A 12,643-nucleotide genomic window follows, 5' to 3' on the forward strand; every position below is an offset into this window, starting at 1 on the left:
CCACTGTTTCATTTACTTTGCCTATTTTGGTTACTCTCTCTATTTACTACCACCCGCTCCAGCTTTCGTACTTCTTGATGATTTTGGGATTTTCCCTATAATCCCGTTCTTCTACTCCTCCTTTTCTTTCCACCCCCCTGATAAACTTCACTCCTGTCTTCTTCTTTTTTGTCAACCTCTCCACCCCTTCGCTCTCTACCAGTATCCATTCTCCCGCCTCCTTGCCTGCATTTTTTCTTGTTGCAGTGTTCCCCAGGCAACCTCATTCAAACAGAGCATAAAGGAGAGTAAAGGCATGGAGCAAAGATCTGCTCACAACAATGAAGTTTGTTCATATTCAAGCTGCCTGAAAGCTCCAATCCTTCATCCGCCATCACTTTCCTTCAGTACTCGCTGTCCATCCATCTCTTCCTCACTCCTTTCTCTTTTACTACAGTCAGTACGACTTGCAGCTCTGAAGTGAACCAAATCAGTGCTCTGGATCCAATTTAAGCCAGCTGGGAGAGCGCTCAAAGAGCAGAAAGAAGGGAAACAAGTTTTTATTTTTCATGATATGGCCTCATGTCACATTATTCTGGCTCAAACTGTATTTGGCTGGCAGCTTGACATCATAGTATGAGGCAATCACTGAAGCTGTATACTCTCTGGATTGCTGGGGCCAGAGAGGTGGAGGAAGGGATATACTGTCGCCTGGTTTATTGTCTGGTAATCCATCATAAAACTGATGCTATATGTATATCCTTAGAGTAGCAAAATAACGCCTTCCTTTCAGTGAACAAAAACACAACAACCAATGGAGAAACCGTATAAGCTACGTTAACTCTGTCAAACATGAAATATATGCACTTTATTTAAGGCTATACTGTACATGTAGTCCACAGAACATTTCTTAAAAATAATATTGCTAATATAAAATGATTGTTTTTGAAGTAGTCTAGATGATAAATCAAGATGAAACCAGCTACCTCCGAGATTGTGTACATATCGTTTAAATGTTTATTCTTTACCAGGAAGTCCAATTTGGATAAAAACCTCTTTTAGCCATCTATCATGATTACCTTAAATTCATCATTGGATATTAATGTGTTTTAATTCATAATATCTTTTGTATTTAGTACTAGTATGGCCACGGTGCACAGTAGGAAAATGTGTTTTCTGGAAATCTAATTCTCTGAAATCTGGAAAACCTGGATACATCAAAAAGGAACCACTTGGATGAGCTTAGCTGTTCACTACTGTCTCCAAACATATTCCAGTACAGTATGTGTGTGAGCGGTGAGGTGACCCCTCTGCCTGTGTGAGGTATTTATTTGTTCGCCCCCCTACCGAAAACAAAAAGGGTCCTCTGCCTAACGCTTCATGGATGGCTAATTTTCCCTTCCTGACCTCCCTTTGTGTGGCATTGACCTCCTTTACACCCCCCAACCTTCTACTCCCTCAAATAGCTGCCAGCTCTCAGCGTCCCCCCCCCTCCTTGTTCGCACTGCAATAAATGCAAAAGCTTGACATGGTCCTCAGTGGGGTCTTGAAGTGATCCCGGGGTTATTTTCTTCGGGAGGTCTAGGGCTGAGGTGACAAGCGAGGTGAGATTTTGTAGGGAGGCGGGGGTTGAAGTGGGAGGAGGGTGGTCTGCTCAGGCCTGACTCATTCCCACAGTCTGACGGGGAGTGAGTGGGTAGATGGCAGCGGTGATTTGTGTGTCTCTTAAACTGTGCTGGTACCATCAGCCCCATTCAGACCGAGGTCCTCGCCATCACACATGGAGGTTGTAGACATGGTTAGAGGGATAAAGTGCCTCCACCACAACCAAAACACACACCCTTAATGATTCCAGCAGGGACAAAACAGCAAACCCATTAGACAAACATAACCAAACCAGACAGAGGTGCGTCAACCAGTCATCCCAAAAACTATTTCCAGAGGTGCTGTCATTGTTATTATTCTAAAAAGTTGTTTCAAGGGAACTTTTCTTTCTGTCTTAGTAAATTCTCTCAAATCAGCTGGAATGGTCTGTCTGTCTTGCTTTATTTATTTATTTATTAAATGTTTATTTTTGGTCCAGTTCCACAAATCGACAAAGGACAGAAACTACAGCTATCTATAGTGTGTGAGCGTTTTAACACAGACAATTAAAACATATATAAAAATGTATCAAAACGTGAATGTGAATGATGAATATATATCATATGGGAGATTGTTTTAAGCCCACCAACAAAATCTACAAATCCTTAAAATCACAAAACTGTTTTCCTCTCATTAATAAATGTACCATAAAGTTTCCATTGTTTGGTTTCACCCCATGTATTTTCTCCCTTCTAATTCTTGCAGACTGCGACTCTTATTGTAAAGCGTCCAAAGGCAAACTGAAGATCAACATGAAGAAATACTGCAAGAAAGATTATGGTAAGTGAACAGATGACTTGTATTAACATTATTTTTCACAGGAAAGCTTAAAAACATTTACAAAACGTTCTAAATGTTTATTTTGGGATGATGTGTATTTGGCTTCCCATTCTATACACCTCCATCCAGCACGTTGCTTGGGAACTGCTATAGTTTACAGGGGAGTCTTTTTACTGATGGCTTACTCCAGCTTTCTGAAGACAGAGACAAAGGATCAAAGAGAAGAGAGCAGATATTCAAGGAGGAAGGGAGACCAACAGGAGAGAAAGGGCAATATAAAGCATTAGGCTGAGGTGTGTGTGTGTGTGTGTGTGTGTGAGTGTGGGGAGGGTTGTCTCCGAGCAAGCATTTAAGACCTGAGTGGATAAAGCAAAGACAGTGTGACGGACAGTTGGTTCTCTCTAAGAGATCCTCATTAAGGCAGCCCACTTCCCCCACAACGATGCGATGCTCGCTGCATTCCTGCGAGCGTCCGTCCGCCACGCCATTCAAGGTGTGGATAAGACGTATGACCTCTCCCCTCTTCCCCTCCCTCTGTCCCCTCCCCTGATTGAAGTCAGGCCGCTGAACCGGTCAACCAAGCAGCGGCATCCTGCGGCATACCTCAGCAGCTTGACAGACAGGCCTGGGCTTTGTTCTGCAGGGATTTGGAGGAGTTAGGGGTCAACTTATAGACACCTCCTCTTCCACCAATGCCTACCTTGCCGCTGATGTCGTGAGAAGAGCCTTTCCTCCAAAATATTGGTCCGTTCATCCATGAATGTGTCAGCTAGATGGCTGTTTGCTTTTCTTTGGTTTGGCCGGGAAAGCAATGTTGTTAACATTTCAGTTTCAGGCTCAATTCTTAATTCTAAAGTTATACATAACAAACAGTGATGTTATCAGTGGAACATTTACATAACATCTGAATGATAACAGCAGGCTGCATCTTTACAAGGGCAGCGAGGCGTAGAGGTAAAAACAGACATTAGGATCTCCTGCTGAAGGATCATCACTCAACATGTTACCGACTTCTATCATGTTTATATATCCCAACAGTGAAGCCAGGAGAGCCTCCCAGCTGATTTGGCATGTGTTCTGCGTGTTTGAAGTGCATCCTCGGTGTAATCCACTATTTACTCGCCTTCACCAGGGGGGCTTTGTACTCAATGTGCATGGGAAGCATTACGCTTCTTGTTACAGCATATTCAAGAGTCATAACAGACCAGAACAAGATCCTAGTACAGTTTTTACCACACGCAGGCTCAGCGAGGCCGATCAAGAATTCAAACACAATGTAAATCTACAGGATAAGTGGAGGGAGCCTTGGCTTTGGACTGTTTTGAAAAGATCAGCAGGGGAGCGGGCTCCATGCTGCGTAGGAAAACGCCGCTACAAGCTTCTGTGGTCGACATACAGACGCTCATAAAGAATCCCATGAGGGAGTGCGGTGTGTAGGAAGGGGGTGAAGAGGTTATACTACTCCTGGCATTCCAGTGTACAGTGATTGTTGACTAAACACAAACAGAGAGAACAGCACCAGTTGGCAGCAGGGACGTGCAAGGTGGTGCCGAGTTCACCGTCAGGTCACCCAAGATCAGCCACTGAGGCCTCAAGAGCACTAAGACAAACACCTGCAGACGAAGCACAATAAGAAAGGTTTAACTATGATTGCCATGCTTCATTTTGGTTCAAAAAATATCCTATCACAGAGTTTAAATTGATGTTATGTGCATAGCTGGTGGTCATCAGACACTGAAGATCTTGCTGTCAAGAACACTGAGAAACTGTCTGCAGTGAAAATGGCTCCCTGGAAGTGTAGTATTACGATCTGTTAGACAAAATATGCTTTTTTCAGGAGGAAATTTGCTAAAACTAAAAATAGCATTCATTACATAAATATTTGTGGTCGTTTTATAATCCAGTAGTCCATAATTTAAAGAAACTGAAATCGCCACTATATGAAAAGCAAAGGATGACTTTGCATACAATACAGAATGTGCGTTGTAATATACAGAAAACATGCTGTACAGAAAGATGCGCAGAAACTATTCAACAACTAAGAGATAATACTCATTAAAGACAAATAAACATTTAAAAGAAGTGTCCAAAACATACTTTGAGTCTTCATGCAGTGAAAATACCAGGATCTTTGGTATAGTGTCATGTAGAAACAGATGTGTTCTCTGTTGCCGAAGTGAGGAAGTTTTAGAGCCAGCTTTAGCTCTTCACCGTTCATGAAGTGTGACTCCCATGGCGGTATTTCAATGTGTACAGGACATATCTCTTTATACCGCCACCATGTTCGGCTCCATTAGCCTGACACTGAAGGAGAAACTGATGACCCAGTACGACGGTTGCTCATTTCAAAAGCTGTCCCATAAGTACAGGAGAAGTATAATGAAAGTTAATAAAGCTCTGCTCAATATAATACATATTGATGCATGCTCGGTTAGGCTCCATGAGAGACAGCCCTCTCTTTCCCTCTCTCCCTCGCCCCCCTCTCTCTGAGGACCATACCGGTTGATTCATCATGTGATATCACTGTGTGTCTTTCCAGCTAATGTCTCTAATAGCCCTACCCTGCATCCTAATCACATTACAAATCATACTGCTCTGTCAGTAGTAATGGACATAATGCATGTGAGGCTCATAGCTGCACCATAGACCAGTCTTTTCCACTGAGAAAAAAAACGTTTTTATACCACACGAGTGTACTTTATTGGGATTACAGTACAGGAGTGCCCTTTCATAAAGGTTTACCATGGTTTTGATGTGATGCTTATCACTTCTTTTATATCTCAATTCAATGTTGGCTGTTTATAATTCCACTTGATTTGACAGTGTTATCAGCAGCTGATGACAGAAGTAATGATGGATCAGCCTTCCACACCAAGCTGGATGTTCCCTAAGCTTTCTTACAGTTTTATGGGCAATACACTGTCAAAAAAATTAGAGAAACCCCAATGTGGCTTGCAGACAGCTCTTTAACCAGACAATAGACACGTTTCTTTCTGGTCTATTATCAGACTTATCAGAATTGTTGTCAACTCTATGTTACTCAGTTTTTTTTCTTCTTCCGTCCAGCAGTGGCTCAGTCAGTAGGGGCTTGGACTGGGAATCGTAGGGTCGCCAGTTCAAGTCCCCGAACAGACTTGAAAATATGGAAGGTGGACTGCTACTTGGAGAGGTCCCAGTTCACCTCCTAGGCCCTGCTGTGGTGTCCTTGAGCAAGGCACCGGACACCTCCAATCCCCCCTCTCCATTGCTCCCCGGGCGCTGCACAATAGCTGCCCACTGCTCCTAGTACTAGGATGGGTTAAATGCAGAGGACCAATTTCACTGTGTGTGCTCTGCTGTGTGCATGTATGTGACTAATAAAGAGGGTTTCATCCTCCGATTCTATCTATCTATAAATACAATTTGTAAGCCAATTGATCATTTGACTGTCACTTATTTAAAGTGACCTTGACACTCTTTGTGGCTTTAATGCAGTGCAACCAAATACATCCGAAATCTAAAACCCTTTTGGGTATAATGAAGCCAAATCAACTAGTCCTCTCAGAAGGTGTCAGAGCTTTGGATACTGTGACACGGGAAGGGTTAGCGCTCCTACAAGCATCGCGCCACACTGGGTAACCCAATGATAGTGGTTGCAGAGGACAGAGAGTTGCTGATGTTCGAATAATGTTGGAAAAAGAGCTGGTGAGCTTCAAAGAAAATGGAGCCTTTACTTTCTTCATGATAGATGTTACTCTTGAATAAGAAGCTGATCATTAAAATAATAAAACATAACAACACATCTTCATTGCAGGAGGGTTGGTTGTTAGTTGAATTACTGTGTCTTATTTAATTGCCTCCATAAATATCCAATGACAATTTAGTAGAATAGAAAATGCTCAACGGAAAACTTTACCTCAAGAGCCAGGAGTATTTGTGTCCCTTGATGACCATGGTGAGGCATGGAAAGACATGAAGCACTGGAACAGATAATAACTTGTTGGCTCACTCTGGCAGCTTCCAGGTTTTTATGTCTTTTGCATGGCTCAAAGAATGTCAATGTCATTCTGTCAGTCGTTCTAATCCTTTGATCCAGAGTGTAATATGTCAACAACTGCTGGATAGATTGCCATACAAGTTTGTTCAGACATTCATGGTCCCAAAAGTTTGAATCCTTCTCACTTGAGCGATTCACTGACTGTTGTTTTCGCACCACAGCCAGGTTAATGGATAGGTGGATTTCGATGGAGATATTGATAGTAGTAGATCATTTGAATCAATTAGGGGATCAGGTTACATTTTTTTGTTGAAGGTAAAAATGTATTGACAACAATTATATATAAAAAAGATGTTGGTAGGATGGATTGCAATAACTTTAGTGATTCTCTGATATTGAGTCTAGAGCCACTGAGTGGTACTTAAAAAAATAAATCTGTCCAATATTTTGATTAATCACCAAAACCTAAGTGTTGACATTGGAATTAGTCTCATCTTTTACATTTTTGCACTATTTAGCAAAAGTTGTTAAAGGTTTTTTGTACATCAGCATGTTAAAATTGTCATGGTTAGCATGTTAGCCTGCTGATGTTAGCATTTAGCTCAAATGACCTCACAACACAAGGGCCTTTCCTGTTGAATATAAGAAATCTCACATTTATTGATCATTTGTCATCTCTTTCTCCTTTACTTCACTCTGCAGCTGTCCAGGTACACATCCTGAAGGCTGACAAAGCCGGCGAATGGTGGAAGTTCACCGTCAACATCATCTCCGTCTACAAGCAGGGTGAGAGTCGTATCCGCCGCGGGGACCAGTTCCTCTGGGTCCGCGCCAAAGACGTGGCCTGCAAGTGTCCCAAGATCAAGCCTGGGAAGAAGTACTTACTGTTGGGGAACGACGAGGATTCCCCCGGCCAGGGTGGAGTAGTGGCCGACAAAGGCAGCCTGGTAATCCAGTGGAGGGACACGTGGGCACGAAGGCTCAGGAAGTTCCAGCAGCGTGAGAAGAAAGGCAAGTGCAAGAAGCCATAGGTGGAACAAGACGGAGAGCACACCGTAGAGGGAGAGGAAATCAAGAAAAAGCTGATATAAAAAAAAAAATGTAAAAAGTAAAAGAGAGGCCAATAGAGGACCACGGACAGACAAGAGACTGTTTATGTCGCTGCTTTTTTTGTGTAGAAGCATGAAGAGAATGATTTAGGATGATTTGTTTTTCTAGTGAACTTTGGTTGAAGGAGCTCACCTTGCAGATTTGGTTTTATCGTTTATTTTACTTTGAGAATTTTCTCTCTTGTGGATTTGCCGAATTTGCACCTATTACCAGCATATACAGTTATGTGTCCATTTTCTTTATCTCAGTATGAAATCATTATATTTTATGTTTATGGATATTTTCCGCTGGTGCAAAAATGACACAGAAAAAGCCACTTAATTACCACTGCAATGTTGCCTCTGCATGGTTTTCTTGTTGTATTCTTAGCTAAGAAGCAATCTTGTTTCATCAAAAGTCTTCACTGATCTGTTTGAGGCAATAGTGTTTCCTCCATGTGCCATAATTAATATTGTTTGCAAGCCACAGAAATACATTTAGCAGTCAATGAGTCGCCATTCCGTTTTCTCTGTTCAAATTCAGGTAAATCTGCTACTCAAGAGTCAAGAAATATGTAAGTCTGGACTTATGCGAATATGCAAGTGATAAAAGAGAATCGAGGATAAACACAATATTCACTAAAGCATACTTCACCCCTTTCACTGGTTACGTTTTGATGGTTCAGTATTTGAAAACCCTGCTTGTGAAAGCATCTCATTTGAGACTGTAACTGGTGCTGCTTTTTTTGGAAGATCGACTGCATTTGAAACCACTGTTTTTTCCTTCAGTACTTACAGTAACTGTGATTTTTCTTTTCACAACTCCATCAGGAGTTTAACAACTGACTTTAAAAAAGGACCAGAGGCCAGTCTCTTATTGTTATAAATATACCTTAAAAAAATCTTCACAAAATCAGGATTTGTTGTTTAGTTAGTTAGCTAATTGAAATCATAATATTACGTATTGGTTCCTAAAAGACTAGAAAATGAAATGGCAGATGTTTGTTTTTTAATTCATAACATCCACATTTTAATGAGAATATTAACTTTTACCACAGATTGATTAGAGCTGTTAAAGTTACTCGAAGTCATTGAGTGTATGCAACATTGTAGTTGCGACAATGAAAGTACTGCATGTTCTCAATGCGGGCTTACAGACTTACAGTGTGTACATGAGGTTTTTGTTTAATTTTAAATATATAACTTTCAACTTACATCAGCTCCTTAAAAATACTTTGTACAATGTGTCAAAATGTATTTTAAAAAATGTGTCACTTAGGGCCTGAAATGTGGATAGCTAAAAACCACTTTATCTAGTGTGTTTGTTACCGTGGAACAAGATGCTTAAGTCAAATATTTAATTAAACTCAGTAGTAATGCAGTATGTTAACAGAGAAAAAAGTCATTTTGAAGACAAAATAATGTCCTTACCTTATGTGGTGAAGAAAGCAATCCTCAGAAAATAGCAAAAACAGCACCTTGAAAAAAGTGCTCAACAATTTCTAAGATGTATCTTTTTAAATCAACCTCACAGTTGCTTACATTCATCTAGAATTCTTCTTAAAGTGCTTTGAGATTTCAGATAAGTCCACACACTCTTTGCGAACACAATGCATGACTGTACATTCACTGTGCGGCCAGTCAGAAGCCACGGTGTCGCATTGACCTGTCACGTTAATTCTCTACACTTCAACACTTGCACAGGGAGGAATGGGGTGAATTGCAATCACTTGACGCTGCTTGATTCAAACCACATTGCTCATTTATTTGTATGCAGTTCGGTTTGGATTTCTCTAAGGAATGCGTGGTAAAAACACAGCTCAGGTTTGTAAAAGCCCACAGTGTATTTGATGTATCATAAACTGGAGTTCCTTTCAGTCCATCCCAAAACACTCTGAGCTACATGTTTCATGTTGCTGTTATTTGTTGTTTCACAAAAACATTTAGCACCTTGTATTGTGTTCCACAGCACAAAGTAACTGTAAAACTGGGTTTAAGGATGTTTGCAAGACACGTGGTTTTAATCTAATGGACTCTCTACTTCCTCTGTTTAAAATGGTAATAACTTCTGATTCCACTATCTGAGAAAAGTAATAATTTGTTCAGGAATTTTCAGAATCGACTGAAATACAGGCTTTTTAAACCATAATCAAAATCACCTGGGTTCAACTGCAAGATAAAAGGAACACGTGTCCTTGTTGCTAAAGTGCTTTTTTCAGTATTTACATTTTGGGTTTGATGGAGTGTGTTTTTCTTAAATGTTCAATCAATCAAACGATTGTGATGTGCGTCCATCATAATGCTCTAATGATAACACCACATACAGTATATTTACATGTTCCTGCCTTTCATTGTTAGTCCTACAACATAACATTACATGTCAATGTTTTTCAGTTTGGCACAATGTAATCTGTAATCCCACTCCTCTAGTCTCTGTAGCCTCATGCTGTAAATTTTACATCCGTCTCCTGAGCGATGGTTTGACAAGCTTCGTGTTGAAATGCTACACACATACCTGTCAAAGCATTGCTTTGTGTTCATACTATGAATTGTAAATGTTGTTTAGTTGTCACCATTGCCAAGACTATTTTTTTTGCAATGTTGTTTTACAATGCGTACTAATATATTATGGTTATTATATATGAATATATTTAATGACACAAGACATTGTGGATTTTATTGTCTTTTTCATTTATTTTTTTTACTTTACTTGTTTGTGGTTGTTTAGATCGTTGACATTAAAGAAGGAAATAATAACTACTGAACACACAAACCTGGTAGAACTAAATTCAGATTTTCAGTTGAAATAAACTCTTGTTACATTGAAAAAAACATTTGCCTCTGTTTGAATAATGATTTTAAACGTATTCATTTAAGTTCAATGCTTTTCTCCATTTACTGGTCGTCTATTCATAACACTGAAAGTACAATATTATGCAGATTTCGCAATGGAAATATGCACTTGGTACCCGTCTGCCCAGCTTAATATCATGTTACAAAGCTCTTCACTCCTCCAGAGTAATCCCTTAGCAATATTACAGACAGGAGTCCAGAGACTATTAACTGGAAGTGTAATTTATTAGAAATTACAAGCTGAATTGATTTACAAGGAAGGAAAACAGTCTTGTCAGTTACACATCCGAGGGGTTTGTTTTTATAGGGGTTAGGGGGTTTGAGCTATTCTAGAAACGTTATGAAATCCAAAGACAAATGACAAAATTAAAGTTGCTGCAGTAATGGAAGGGTAAATATAAGTTAGTGTAAATGTTGCAAAATAACTGTACCAAGTGTGAGTCTCAGACCACAGACAGACTTGTGAAAGAAAAGCTCCCACCTTCACCACCAACATATTTTTCAATAGACGGGCAAACCTCTTAATAATTTAACAATTTAATACATTGAGAATTTAATAAACAAGACACTTGAACGACTTTTAAAAAGAACAATTAACACTTAAACAGAAAAGAAAACATTCGGTTCAGGGATACTAATGCCTCTCACCTAACCAACAACTTTTTGTATAGAAAAATGTAACTGCTGCAAGGCCAGTGGCCTTTGCCTCAATATGAAGATAAAGAACTGAGAAAAGAAAGAAGGTTTGTTGAGACCATACAGGTGCACTGTCGATGCAAAAGTGGTATTCTGCACCAAACTGTGTTTGTAGTAGTAGTTCTACACAGGTCCGTGATGACTGCCATCCTCGTCAGCTACACAGGCCACACGGCGACCACAACGATGGCTATAAGAAGCAGTACAATCACCACCAGCATCCCTGAGGGAGGAGAAACAAGAAAGAGAAAATCAGATGGTAAAGCCCCAACCATGTGTCAACCTTTTTTTATTGTCTACCAATTCCATGAAAAGACTTGAACAAACAATGAATAGATCGTACTACAAAACTCATTTTGTGTTTCAAAAACCTGATACAGGTGAAGTTGATGTCCAGAAAGTATAAAAAGCTCATTATCGTCACACTTTTGCAGTTCTTAAAGATGTGCAAAACTGTTGTCATGATAACTATTTTACTGTTTCTCTTGAACTTAACGAACAAAAATGCAAATGTAAATTAATCCAGAGCTGACAGTCCCAAACAAACACATGTTTTAATCCTGTTTGAGTGACATTTGTTAAAAATACAGAGCCATGATATGTTAGTAAGGTAACTACCCCAAAACCAAAAGAAACAACACATTTGTGACCAGAAAAGAGAATTGGTAAACACTTGAAGTGACTTTGTAAATGGTCACTATTTAATCCAAAAATGTTTTGTCTCATATTTACTTTACTACAGCCTGTAAATAGCCTGTAGCTTTTGCAGTTCAACACATTCCCTGTAGTTTTTATGTGGGAAATGTAAATGTCAAGCAGCTGAGGAACTCCAAAGCTGATCTGAGGGATGCACGGAGAAGGAGGGGAATGCAGCAGACTTCAGGGAATACACTTGGAAGAGGTAAGAAGCCTACATACCTCACCACTAATTTATAAATCCTTGATCTAACACAAGTCCCAAGTGCCTATGCCCTCGCAGCATATCACCATTCTCCTCCTGATGACTTAATGCAATTTACATGCGTTCGAAAGCTTTATTGCCACAGATTGCACACCGTGATAGGCATGTGTTTCTGATTCTGCCTTGAGAGGATAATCATTGTTTTTCACTGATACCATGGAAGCAGAGCAAAATGTGCAAGAGCTCACTCACACTTCATCAAAGTGTTTTACCCCCAGGACTTGAAAATATTACACTTTTTATTACAGTCACCACCCTAGGAAAAAAAACCCTTTCTGTTGTTAAATCCACTACAGGTGGAATTTCCATTCTTCTCAATAAAGATGAATGACGTTTTGGAACTCAACAATTGCATTTTATTGAATGTTACCAACTTGAAAGTGAAGCAATAGTCCAACCGGCCTATCGCCAGGCAGTTTTCTTGTCCACTATTTCTTAACAATGATGTATAAGTATCCCAGAAGCCAATAAGTAACACGTTATTGAAGTACAGAAATGCAGGGAATATAGAATTTGTTTTTCTACAAGAGAGCACAGACAGGTATTTTTAAGTTTAGGTTTAGAGTTTTTTTTTCCATATCTCATAATATTGACCAAATATATTGGACCCCTTTTAAAAATGTGTTTCATTAAGAATATTAATATCAGTAATATATTGTAACTAGA

At 39.8% G+C, this 12,643-nt stretch overlaps 2 protein-coding genes across 3 annotated transcripts in view; one reads left to right on the plus strand and one right to left on the minus strand.

Moving 5' to 3' along the window:
* Positions 1–10,301, plus strand: part of ntn1a (netrin 1a) — a 54,979-nt gene extending 44,678 nt beyond the window's left edge. For both annotated transcript variants that reach the window (XM_063883958.1, XM_063883959.1), the window contains 2 exons: positions 2,329–2,403; positions 7,082–10,301. In XM_063883958.1, coding sequence (XP_063740028.1) covers positions 2,329–2,403; positions 7,082–7,410 — 404 coding nt within the window. In that variant the 3' untranslated portion in view covers positions 7,411–10,301. The remainder of the gene's footprint in view (positions 1–2,328; positions 2,404–7,081) is intronic.
* Positions 10,302–10,521: 220 nt separating this feature from the next.
* stx8 (syntaxin 8) overlaps positions 10,522–12,643 on the minus strand; it is a 34,876-nt gene continuing 32,754 nt past the window's right edge. Inside the window, exon 8 of the mRNA XM_063883961.1 lies at positions 10,522–11,239. Within this exon, the coding sequence (XP_063740031.1) occupies positions 11,175–11,239 (65 nt within the window). The 3' untranslated portion in view covers positions 10,522–11,174. The remainder of the gene's footprint in view (positions 11,240–12,643) is intronic.

This window comes from Eleginops maclovinus, chromosome 5, assembly GCF_036324505.1.
Source record: "Eleginops maclovinus isolate JMC-PN-2008 ecotype Puerto Natales chromosome 5, JC_Emac_rtc_rv5, whole genome shotgun sequence".
NCBI classification, from domain to species: domain Eukaryota; kingdom Metazoa; phylum Chordata; class Actinopteri; order Perciformes; family Eleginopidae; genus Eleginops; species Eleginops maclovinus.